Here is a 13,198-nt window from a genome sequence, read left to right on the forward strand (position 1 = left end):
ATGTGGGACACTTCAGCTAGGGATTTTTCAAAAAGTTGTCCTGCTTGGCAATGCCTTGGTCGATATGTATGCTGAATGTAGTGTACTTCAGAAAGCACAAAACGTGCTTGCGGAGCTTCTACTCCCGAATACCGTCTCCTGCAGTGCATTGATTGCGGGAATGAACGCCAACTGCACTTCAGTTACGGCTGTTTCAAAAAATTGCTGTACTTGGGATATGTTCTTACGCAAGACTGTCATATGGGTAAGAGAATTCACAATCAACTCGCCTTGCTTGGCCATGCGTTGGTCCATATGTATGTCAAATGTGGTGCCATCATGGGAACATGAAATGTCTTTATAGGCATGCTCTTCACTTGAAATGCGTTGTCTGCAGAATACGCCCAAAACGTGCTTGAGGAGCTTCCTGTCTCAAGTGCCATCTCTTAGAGTGTATTGATTGCGGGATACACGCAACAGGAGCACGGCCAAAAAGCTCTTGGCTGTTTTCAACGAATGCAAAGGGAGGGCCTCTCTCAGATGCAATCACATAAGCGTGCATCTTGTAGGCATGTTGCTGTACGCAAGATGCCGACATGTGCTTATATATAAATTCACTCTGATATCGTTAGTCAGGGGCTGTTGCAAAACTTTGCCATGCTTGGAAATGCCTTGGACAAGACATATGCTAAATGTGGTGCACTTCAGAAAGCACAAAACGTGGCTGTGGATCTTCCTGTCCTGAATGACATCTCTTGGAGTGCATTGATTGCTAGATACGTGCAATAGGAGCAGGGCCGGAAAGCTCTCAGTTAATTTCAACGGATGCAGAGCGAGGGCCTCTCTCTATATGCAATCACATAAGCGTGCATCTTGAAGGCACACAAGATGCTGTTGTGGGCTTAAAAATTCACTCCAATATTGATAGTAAGGGGATGTTGAAAAAACTGCCATGCTTGGCAATGCCTTGGTCGATATCTATGCCAGATGTGGTGCTCTTGTGCGGGATGCCATCTTTTGGAACGTACAAATTGCAGGATATGCTCAACAACAGCGGGTCGGCAAGCTCTGGGTGTTTTCAGCAGGTGCAAAGCGAGGGCCTTTCAAGTTTCTCTGGACGCTATCACCTACGTGTGCATCTTGCAGACATGTGGCTCTATGCAAATTGCTCTCAAAAAGAGATGGTGTGCTTGGCAATGCCTCGATCGATATGTATGCCAAATGTGGGACACTTCAACAAGGGTTGTTCATAAAAATTATCGTGCTTGGCAATACCTTGGTTGATATGTATGCTAAATGTGGTGCACTTCAGAAAGCACAAAACGAGCTTGAGGAGCTTCCTATTCCCAATACCGTCTCTTGGAGTGCATTGATTGCAAGATACGTGCATCAGAGCAGGGGCAGAAAGCTCTCGGCTGTTTTCATCGGATCCAAAGTGAGGGCCTCTCTCCAAATGCAATCACATATGCGTTCATCTACAAGGCATGTGTCTGTACGCAAGATGCCAATATGGGATTCACTCTGATGTTGTTAGTCATGGGTTGCTACAGAAAACTGTTGTGCCTGGCAATGCCTTGGTTTATATGTACGCCAAATGTGGTGCTCCTATGTGGGATGTCGTCTTTTGAAATGCATTGATTGCAAGATATGCCCGACACCGGCCGGGCAGGAATCTATGGGCTGTTTGGAACAGGTGTGAAGCGAGGGCCTTCTCCAGATGCTATCACCTACGTGTGCATCTTGCAGGCATGTGGCTCTATGCAAGAGGCTCTCTAAAAGAGATGGCGTGCTTGGCACTACCTTTGTTGATACGTACGCCAAATGTGGGACACTTTCACTAGGGTGTTTTCATAAAATTGTCGTGCTTGGCAATCGCTTGGTCGATACGTATGCTAAATGTGGTGCACTTCAGAAAGCACAAAACGTGCTTGAGGAGCTTCATGTCCCGAATGCCATCTCTTTGAGTGCATTGATTGTGGTAATGTACGCCAATTGTGGGACACTTCAGCAAAAAGTTATCATGCTTGGCAAACTTGATATTGTTAGTAAGGGGCTGTTGCAAACAATTGCCATGCTTGGCAATGCCTTGGTTGATATGTATGCCAGATGTGGTGCTCCTGTGCGGGATGTCGTCTTTTGGAACGCACTGATTGCAGGGTATGCCCAACAATGGCCGGGCCAGCAAGGTCTGGGCCTTTTTTAGCACATGCAAAGCAAGGGCCTTTCTCCAGACGCTATCACCTATGTGTGCATCTTGCAGGCATGTGGCTCTATGCAAATTTCTCTCGAAAAGAGATGGCAAGTGGCTGATACGGGCACAAAAAATAACCTTTTTATTGTTGTTCAGAGGCTGTTGAAAGAAGATGTCACGCTTGGCACAATTTTGGTCAGTTGACACATGTGTTGCGCTTCAGAAAAGTGACGGTTTCTCACTAGCCGAAGTCTCTTGGAGTGCTTTTATATCCAGTTATGCCAAGTAAGGGAAGGTGAGGAAGCTCTGAAATTCATGTTCTTCATGAGCATTTTGTCCGAAATGTTGCTTGTCGAATGCATTAATTGATGGGAATGGCGCCTCTTTCAATGCATAGGTAGTGGAATACACATCGTAAGAGCAAGCCTAGAAAGCTCCAGTCTATTTTCATCTTTCTATCTACAATGTGGACAAGGAGAATGCACTCACTGTGGGATGTGCGCAACAAGAGCAAGGCCAATGAGCGATACATGAAAGAAGTTGTGCTTGGCTTTGCATGGGACTATGTGTACATCACATATGGTGCTCTTCAGAACGCACGAAAAGTGCTCGAGGAGCTTCCACTCCACCTCAACTATCATGTTTGTTCAGAGCAGTGCGGTGATACGAAAGGTTAAATGTAATCTGCATCGACGATAATTACACAGTGAGTAAGCATTACCATTTTTTGATTTTTGACATTGAGAACGCAGTTAATGAACAACCCGAAAATTGCACACTGTCGTGGGAATGGCACGTTCCCTCGTATTATAAAAAATTGGGGAGGACTGTGCAAACTCCCCCATGCAAAGAGAATTGCATGTTTTTTTTTTGAAACATAAAAATGGAACAACAAACAATTAATAACATTGACATCTTCTATGATTACAAACATTGACCTTGACAAAACCCTAACCCTCTTTGTGGTTTTTGCAAGGTAAGCTCTGAAACACTATGATCGGTATCCCAAACACGCTCTTAGGTAAAAAAAATCTAGCACTCTTTGATAAAAAAACTCTCTCTCTCTCTCTCTCTCTCTCTCTCTCTCCTTCATTTTAATGTCTCACCTCCCAATTAATAAATATCTTAAGACATAATTAATAGCATCAAATAACAGAATTTGTTGCGCTTTTTTCATTTGAGAAATGTTGAAGTGGCATATACAAATGACAAGAATTCAGACAATAGAGCGAGATTGACTTAAAGAATTGATACAATCTAAAATCTAAAAACATATTTAAACATATCAACATTAGGACATGAAGATCATCGCATTGTCAAAATAGGATTATGTTAACTTAAGGTAATAGGATTTGTGGAAAACAAAGCACAAGCTCTCTCTCTCTCTCTCTCTCTCTCTCTCTCTCTACATTTCTCTTCTAGGTTCTTGTTTTCTCTTACCCTTGGACCCACTTCAATTCAATACAAATGGGCTAACCAAGCACCCTAGTTTCTCCTAGAAGTATTTTAAGTTCTAATCTACGTATGGAATTCACTTTGTAATAATTGAGTGCGTTGCAAGTGATCCTGTCTCTCCGTTTCTTTCTCTCTCTCTCTCTCTCAATGTCAGCTTACGACTCACGAGCCGGTTAAGCGACCGAGCGATGAAGCTGGCCAGCTTGCATGGCTTGCAGACGGCTGTGCATGGCAGCAAGAGACTCCTGGGTCTGGACGTGGGTGTCAAGTACGTGGGCGTTGCTGTGTCAGACCCAGCTTGCCGCATTGCCATCCCTTTAGAGTAAGTTTACTGCTACCGGTTTTGTCACATTGTCCACAGAGAGAGAGAGAGAGAGAGAGAGAGAGAGAGCTTTTGTTAGGTTGTCCCATCAAACCTTTTTAGGGCTCACCATTTTTCAGCAAGTCAAAACACAGTTAGGAGGGGTCTGGCTTTTTAAAATCAGAAAAAAGTGCTCATAAATTTTTTTGAGCCCAAGGAAAAGACATTGGAATTTAGCAGAAACTCTGGAATGTAAGCAACCAATGGTAATGGAAGAAGGATCTAGTTTGTTAATGAAAATTTGAAGAAAGTGCTGCTTTTTGTGTTATGGTTTTCTGGTTGAAGGGAAAAACCTTAAAATTGAGCAGAGGTTCTGGAGCTGTGAAGAGCAGCACCATCAATATCTGTCTTTTTGAAAGACATTATAGATGGTCAAGGTCTGTGGATCATTATTGGTTGAGTGTATATGTTTCAGCCCAACATTTTGTCTCAAGCCATCCTTTAGGTTTAGTAAGGACACGTGTGTGCCCCCTCCTTACTTCAAAACACAGACACCCACACTCACAATTTTTTTTTTATAGACACTCTCTCTCTCTCTCTCTCTCTCTCTCTCTCTCTTTTCACTTGCACCTATCTCAAGTTAGAACATAAGGGCTTGAGACCCACACCCTCTTTTATAGGATTGTGTAGGGCTTACCTTTACACAATTTGGGAGGGCATCTGCAAGAGATTTCATTGCGTTAACTTATTTCAATTTGGCCTACTATGAGATGGTTGAATGTACCCACGGCACCTGTCAACCCAAAAGGCATAACCACATACTCCCATTACCCTCGCTCTGTGCGAAAGGCAGTCTTGTAAATATCCCCTTTGAATACCCTTACCTTATGGTATCCAATTTTGAGATCGACCTTGCTGATAACCTTTGCCCCATTGGGTCTATTGAGAATATACTCAATGCGAGGCATCGAAAACTTGTTCTTGATGGTCATCTTGTTCAAAGCCTTGTAATCAATACACAAACGAGACAAACCATCCTTCTTGCGGACAAATAAAATAGAAGCAGCAAAAGGACTTACGCCCTAAGCAAAAGGACTTACACTAGGGCGTATGAATCCTCTGGCCACCAACTCCGCGAGTTGTCGCTCTAACTCTTCTTCTCGGGTCTTGTTCAAATGGTAGGGAGCCTTACTGATTGGTTGTGCTCTCTCCGTGAGTTCGATGCGATGGTCCTCCGGGCCCCGGCCGCTCGGGAGGGAGACGGGGTGGAAGATCATCTTGCAAAAAGAGGTGCTCATACTTGGTAAACAAAGCTGAATACTTGTCTTGAGCCTTGAGGCTATGAGTAACTGGAGAGGCATAGATGAATGCCGCTTGTGCTCCTCTTTGTAATTCACGCTTCTCCTGCACATGAGAAATGAGAGATAAAGAATGCAGACCCTCCTCACCACAAATGATCATGGGAGAGTTACTTCACTTTTGGCATTTAGAGTGAGCGTATTGTCTGTCCAATCAATGAGAGGGTTATGCTCACGAAACCATCTAATGCCCAAAATCATATCACATCTTGAGAAAGGAGACGCAACAAATTTTCTAGGGAAGGAAGCTTGCTGAACCGTGAATAACACATCAAGGCACTCTAGTGTAATGAGAGAGTCTATACCGGGAGCGAAGCCATATTGGGAGCGAAGCTCGACACCTCGAGAGGAGTTGTCTGGCTAACCTCCAGGCGGGCTCTCTCTACAAGAGAGTCACCAATCACATCATGCATGCTGCCTGAATCAAACAAATGACAAAACACTGACCCTTCACATGACCATAACATTTAAAGAGAGACTCACCAATGTGTGTGAGAAACATGTGGAGAATCAGATTGGCTCACCGAAGTGCTTGTGGTAGGTGCAGTGCTCTGGGTTCTTTAGGTGGTGTTGTCTTAGGACAAGCCTTCTATATATGACCCTTGACGTGACATTGATAACATCGACCTTCCTTTGTATAAATGATTTGTTCTTCTGGCATTATGTATCCTCCTATAATTCTTTGTGCAGCTTTTTCATATGGGGTTAGCTTAGGTTTAGCAGGTGTTTTTGCTTTACCCTTAAATTCATTTTGAGAGTTCCTTTCCGAAGGATTAGAGGAAGATGGGCTACAAGAGTTACCATTCTTACCGTTCTTGTTGTTCTATGGGTTCTGAGAAGTCGGAGAGGTACTGTGAGAAGACTTGTTCTCCTTAGGCTTTCTTTGTTGTGCTTCATCCCTTGTGCGAGAGCAATGGCGACCACCTTGTTGAGATCTATGGGGTCGAGTACTTCGACATCAAACTTGATATACTCGTCCAACCCGAAAAGGAATGCCTCTGTGCGCTCATCATCCGATTTGCGTAATTGGGTGTCGAGTTGCAAAACACGGTTAGAGAAAGACATAACTGGCGTACCATTTTGCTTGAGATTGTGCCAATCTCCTCTCAACTGCGCTAAGTACTGAGATGGCATAAACCTTGCCTTGAGCTCGTCTTGAAAGTCGGCCCAATTGAAAGAAAGGGGCATGCCTTCCTTGGCTTCCTCTAGGTGCGCAGCCAACTGTGCCTCTTGCCATGCGTGATACCAAATAAAGGTATCACCGGCAAGATACATGGCTCCGTCAAAACTTTGCTATTCTCGGTTTATTAGTCGTCGCAAAGTAAGCATTAAATTGATGCAACTAAGAATGAATAACATTAGCATCCATCTTACCGTCATACTTACTGAACGTCAACTTCTCAACGATTGGATTGCTGGAGTCCGCATCTCTACTTGTGCTACCTGCTCATGCTCTAACTCCATAGCCGCTCGCCTTTCTTCGCCCGCTATGCTTTGAGCTTCGCGTGCTTGCTCACGCTCAAGCTCCATAGCTGCCCGTCTTTCTTCGCGGTCGCAATCCATGGTGGCGTGTTGCGCCTCTTGTTGTAGCATCATGTCCATCATCGACTTGACCAAAGCCTCCATAGGATTTGGTGCAATCCGTGGTGTAGATGGGGATGGGGGAGGATCGGGGAACAGTTCTCTTGGTGTAGAAACTTCTTCTTCACCAACTCCACTCTCATCACCTTCACGCAAAGTATCCATTCCGCTTCGGGTGATGACCATACATTGAGATCTTGGGTACTTAAGTTCTTGAGGAACTTGGGTTCTTGAGGTTCTTGGGTTCTTGAGTTTTTTAGCTTGCAATCGGTGTTTGAGAAGGCTTCTCTCTTATCCGAGCTCGACTCTTTCCTGCGGGCGCACCCCTACACCAAAGTTGCTTTTTCCCACCTCATGTCGATTAGCCGGCCGCTAAGTGCATGGTCTGCTCTCAATGAGTGAAACGAGGAACAAGGAGAGGCTGGACAAGACCTTCTTTCTTGGGTTACCTGTCACTCTTCAAAAACACTAGGAATCGACACGCCCAAGTGGACTTGGGTTACGTGCGACCGCAACAAGCAAAAAATTTCTTGTGGTTCTTTTCTTGACTGAACACTGCCAAAAAGCTCTGATACCAATGTAAGGTGCAGCGGAAGTGAATGTTGATATTGCTCAAGATGAGTGCTCCGAACTGTGCTCAAGGGTTCCTTTTACTTACGGAATAGAGAGCCTTCCGTTCCTTTAGAGAGAGAGTGCAGTGATCACAAACAAAGTGAATGCTACTGTGAGTGAAAGTGTTGAGACAGAGAAAGAGAGAGAAGAATATGACACCAGACGGTTCTCAAACCCTCCTCCACCTCTCTATGGCGAGAGAGGTCTATGCCATAGATTGCACAAATCTGGTACAATGGACTAGATGCAATGGACTTACCGACGATCTAGACGACAATGATGACGACGACGAGGACGGGCTGAAAACTGAAAACGCTAGGGCTAAAATGCTGAAATCTGGGATTTTTTGACTTTTTGCTGAATACTGACACCATGTCGGCGAGGATGGCGATGACGACGACTCGATGGCGATGCGCTGAAAACGCAGATGCTGAAATCTGAAAACTGTGGGCTGAAATTGGAAATGTTGGCTGATCCTACGGTACGGCGAGGATCCGTTGCGGGTAGGTGAGATCTGCGAAGCTAGGGACTGGATCTGGAATGGCTAAGGGCTGAAAACTGAAAAAGCTAATTGACTAGGCTGATCTGGCGATGGAAACTGCAAAACGCAAGGAGGTTCTGTAGGAAGCGAAACGCCATGCCTGATCAGCAACAGAAAAGGCTTGATCAGCAACAGAGAACGCTGGGCTGATCTTATTGGCTAAAAACGCTAGGGCTCTCTGCCAGTCTTGCTGAGAAGGTGCATTGCAAGTTGTTAGAACTTCTTTTGCTGCCTCTTTTGCTGGGAATGAGCGTCCCCCTCCTCTGCTTATATACTTGATAAAGGCTGGGTCGAGCAGTCATCCCTAAAGCTCCACGACCTTGAAAATGTGACATAATAAATAAATAAATAAATAAAATGCTTGCAACTGATTGCTTATGAAAGTAGAATGTTTTTAAGGCCAGAATTGATAGCCCAAATTTATGAGAAAGAGCTATTGGTAGTGATCCATGCTCTTACACAGTGGCGACATTATCTACTCGGAGCTGATTTCACAGTTTTTACAGATCATTACAGTCTGCGCTACTTGTCACAGAAGCAGCTTTCACAAAAGCAGATGCGGTGGGCTAACATCTTGTCATAGTTTCACTTCCAGTCCATGTTTAGGGACAGAAAAATTTAGTGGCAGATGCATTGTTTCGGAAACCCCTCGTCTTGGCTATTTCCGCGATTTATCACAGAAGCTTCAAGAATATGGTTGACTAGTACTCCATAGATCCGGACTTTACCGATGTTTTTACTTCAGAATGGGGAGACAGCTCCAGGATATTCTATATGGGATGGCTACTTGATGAAGAAAACGATGTTGTGTGTCACACAACCTTTGAGGGAAAAGGTCTTGACAGAGTGTCACTGTCCACCATTTATGGGTCATCGTGGCATCGACACCACCTTGAAGGGGGTGAAGTATTATTTCTTTTGGCCGAGACTCAAGAAGGATGTGGACGACTTTGGTCGTTGTTGTTTAGTATGCTAAAAGATCAAGTTTGACAGGCATAAGGCACAAGGATTACTAAAGCCTTTACCCATTCCCACCTGCCCCTCGGAAAGTTGCAATGGATTTCATCTTTGATCTCCCGAAGACACAAAGTGGGCACGATGGCATTTGGACTGTCATTGACAGATTTAGCAAGCAAGCTCACTTTATTCCAATGAAGAAAACAGTCGGGCCGGACCATTTAGCAGACTGTTCATTGCACAGACGTCACGTGCACATCTAACCCTACGTGGACAAGCTACTTCATGACATGGGTTCAGTTCAGTTAGATTAGGAAGTGACCTGGCACTTTTGTGAGTCTGCTTGCAGACCGTCCATGTCTAGGCACTTAGAATAGATGCATATCCTCTGTTTGCACACAACATGATGATCAGATTTCCATCAGAACCCATCAAGAGCATTTTTACAGGGATAGACCTATTTTCCCTATTTTAGCCAATTTTCACTTATTATTTTTACGTGACTTTTGTTGGGAACTAGGTAGGGCAAAATGAGTAAGCATGTATATAAAGAAACCTAGCGCTAGCACTTTTTGGCAGAAGAGGCAACAGGAACTTTGCGTTCAACAGGCACCTTCTCAGCAAGACCACATTCCCGCAACAGACCTAGCGTTTTCAGTTATCTGCAAAGCCTAGCGTTTTTGCCACCAAGACCAGCCCTGGCGTTTTGCCTTTAGCAATGTTCTGTATCAACTCAAGGAAAGAACCACAAGAATCACATAACTTTTTTGCTTATTGCGGTCGCATGTAACCCAAGTCCTCTTGGGCATATCGATTCCTAATCGTGTTTTTGAAGAGTGACAGGAAACCCAAGAAAGAAGGGCTTGTCCAGCCTCCCCTTGTTTCTCTTTTCACTCATTGAGAGCGGACCGTGCACTTAGCGGCCGGCCAATCGACATGAGGTGGGAAAAAGCAACTTTGTTGTGAGCGCAAGGCCGCCAAGGGGTGCGCCTGCGGAAAAGAGAAGAGCTTGGGTGAAGAGAAGATCCTTCTCTAACACGGATTGCGAGCGAAAGAAGAACCTCAAGAACCTCAAGAACCCTAGAACCAAGACCCACAAGAACCCAAGTTCCTCGTGAACTTAAGAACCCACGACTTCAGTGTATGGTCATTACGTGAAGCGGAATGGATACTTCGCATGGAGATGGAAGCACGGTAGTGGCGAAGAAGAATTTTCCCCACCAGGAGGTTTTTTTGACCCTCCCCCTTCCCCATCTACGCTACGGATTGCACCAACTCCTATGGAGGCTTTGGTCAAGTCGATGATGGACATGATGGCATAACAACAAGAAGTGAATCGCGTTGCTGTGGAGTGTGAACGCCAAAACAGACAGGAAACCTTGGACCATGAAGCACGCTTGGCGGCCGAAGAACGAAAAGAAAGAAAAGCATAAAGAAAGGAGGCGGCCGAAGAAAGACAAGCGGCCTTAGAGGCCGAGCGTGAGGCACAGAGAGAACTACGCATGCAAGAGTTGATCCGACAGGTTCTCACCTCGAAGTCCGAGCCAGCTAAAGATGTTGGTAGTTCATCAAGTGGCGCAAGCTGAGATTCGGACTCCAACAACCTCATCACAAAGAAGATCCAGTTCAGTAAGTATGATGGTAAGATGGATGCTACGATTATTCATTCTTGGTTGCATCAATTTAATGCTTATTTTGCGACAACTAAGAAGATAGGAAGTAGCAAGGTTTTGACGGTAGCTATGTACCTTGCCGATGATGCCATTAATTGGTACCACGCATGGCAAGAGGCACAGTTGACCGCACACCTAGAGGAAGCCGAGGATGGCGCGCCCCTTTCTTTCAATTGGGTCGACTTCCAAGACAAGCTCAAGGCACGGTTTATGTCACCACAGTACCTAGCACGGTTGAAAGACGATTGACGCAGTCTCAAGTAAAATGGTATGCTAGTTTTGTTTTTCTCTAATCGTGTTTTGCAGCTCGACACCCAATTACGCAATTCGGATGATGAACACAAGGACGCTTTCATTTTTGGGTTGGACGACTGTATGAGGTTTGATGTCGAAATTGGACGGCTGTATCAGGTTTCATGTCGAAGTTCTCGACCCAATCAATCTCATCAAGGTGGTAGCGATTGCTCTTGCACAGGAGATGAAGCACAACAAGGGAAAGCCTAAGGAAAACACGACTTCCACAAGTACCTCTCAGACTTCTCAGAACCCTCAGAATGGTAAGAACGGTAAGACTAGTAAGAACGGTAACTCTTCTAACCAATCTTCCAATAGTCTCTCAGAAAAGAACTCTCCAAATGAACCTAAGGGTAAAGCTAACACAATTGCTAAACCTAAGCTCACTCTAGATGAAAAAGCAGAACAAGGCATTTGAGGAGGATACATCACGTCGGAAGAACAAAGCATTTATTCTAAGGAAGGTCGTTGTTTTCTTGAGTCTATTGAAACTAAAGAACCCATAGAACCCACTTCCTCTGTCAATGCAATAAATGAGAACATGAGTGTGACCCAAGTTTCTCATGATCCTCCCATTGATGAGTCTCTCATTAAGTGTTATGGTCATGTGAAGGGTCAGTGTTTTGTCATATTATTTGACCCAGGCAGGATGCATGATTTGATTAGTGACTCTCTTGTCGAAAGAGCCCACTTGGAGGTTCGCAAGACATCTCCTTTCGAGGTGTCAGGCTTCTCTCCCGGTATGGACTCTCTGATCACGCAAGAGTGCCTTGATGTTTTGTTCACTGTTCAACAAGTGTCCTTCCGTAGAAAATTTGTAGTCTCCTCTTTCAGGATGTCATATGCTTTTGGGCATTCGATGGTTTAGTTGATACTTTGTCTAGTGAAGCTAACCTCACTGCAGATTTGATCGATCGCGAAGAACCGATCTTGGCTCTCGAGTCGAGGTCCAAAGAACCCCCACAGGAAGTATTATGTGTTCGAATGATTAGTCAGCTCACATTGTTCGGGTGTTTCATTCGTGATGCTTTCTTGTATTTTAGTCATCGTCCTTATGTGATCCCTTTTCATAGGCATGACATATTGTACGATGAGCATGATTCACTCATGAATGAGCACGGATGTATGCGGATTACTCATGGAAAGATGACATGTTTCCATTCAAGGAATTCACATTCCATGTCTCTTTCTTGGCACGACACAGTATTCGAAAGAGCACAAGAAGGCTTGAGCATCAAGGATGGGCATTTCCATTATGATTTGCCACAGTTGATTGATTTATATCAGAAAGTCAAGATTCGACTCCATTGTTTGCGTGTGTTTGATGAACGGTTTGGCACTCCGTCTCTATGTTCATCTACATTGCATGCACTGTCTTTTAGGAAGACTATAATTTTTCCAGTCACTTTATGTGGAATAGGTATGTTCATGTTTTTGTGTTGGAAGTGGTTTCAGGAATTTTCAGCCTCGGAGATTCTTGAAGAAGATAGACGTCTGCATGACTATAGATGAAGTTGAAGCATTGAAGGAGCCACATATGACTTTGTGTTGCTTTCGGCGCGGCTCAAAGAAGCAAGCATTGCAGACCTTTATGAAGTTCAAGTATCGCATGACCCATGCATCAGAGTGGGCCAGCGAAGAGTCCTTTCCAGGATTTCAGACACTGTTGGCGATCTCCCTCAACACCATACAGTTCGGTACCAGTACCTCACTTTAAAAAGGAGGGAATGTCACGTGCACATCTAACCGTATGTGTATGTGGACAAGCTACTTCATGACATGGATTCAGTTTAGTTAGATTAGGAAGTGACCTGGCACTTTTGTGAGTCTGTTCGCAGACCGTGCATGTTCAGGCACTTAGAATAGATGCATATCCTTTTGTTGCACATAGCATGATCATCAGATTACCATCAGATTCCATTAGGAGCATTTTTACAGTGCATAGACCTATTTTTCCTATTTTAGCCAATTTTCACTAATTATTTTTAAGTGACTTTTGTTGGGAACTAGACAGGGCAAAATGAGCAAGCATGTATATAAAGAAACCTAGCGCTAGCACTTTTTGGTAGAAGAGGCAGCAGGAACTTCGCGTACAACAGGCACCTTCTCAGCAAGACCACCTTCCCGCAACAGACCTAGCGTTTTCAGTCATCTGCAAAGCCTAGCGTTTTTGCCACCAAGACCAGCCTTGGCGTTTTGCATTGCAGATCAGCCCCGGCAACAGCAGGATAGCAGATCAGCCCTAGGGTTAGCAGA

At 44.6% G+C, this 13,198-nt stretch overlaps 1 protein-coding gene across 4 annotated transcripts in view; it reads left to right on the forward strand.

The window, feature by feature from the left end:
- The first annotated feature begins 3,717 nt into the window (after window positions 1-3,717).
- LOC147445976 (Polynucleotidyl transferase, ribonuclease H-like superfamily protein) overlaps window positions 3,718-13,198 on the forward strand; it is an 83,686-nt gene continuing 74,205 nt past the window's right edge. For 2 of the 4 annotated variants that reach the window (XR_015189838.1, XR_015189839.1), the window contains exon 1: window positions 3,718-3,947. Coding sequence is in view for 2 of the 4 variants with exons in the window: in XM_086525304.1 (XP_086381430.1) it covers window positions 3,814-3,947 (134 nt within the window). In the remaining 2 variants the exon portion in view is untranslated. The remainder of the gene's footprint in view (window positions 3,948-13,198) is intronic. The other 2 variants (XM_086525304.1, XM_086525303.1) reach the window with 2 other exon arrangements.

Source organism: Adiantum capillus-veneris, chromosome 12, assembly GCF_014529385.1.
Source record: "Adiantum capillus-veneris isolate H3 chromosome 12, ASM1452938v2, whole genome shotgun sequence".
Classification (NCBI taxonomy): Eukaryota; Viridiplantae; Streptophyta; class Polypodiopsida; order Polypodiales; family Pteridaceae; genus Adiantum; species Adiantum capillus-veneris.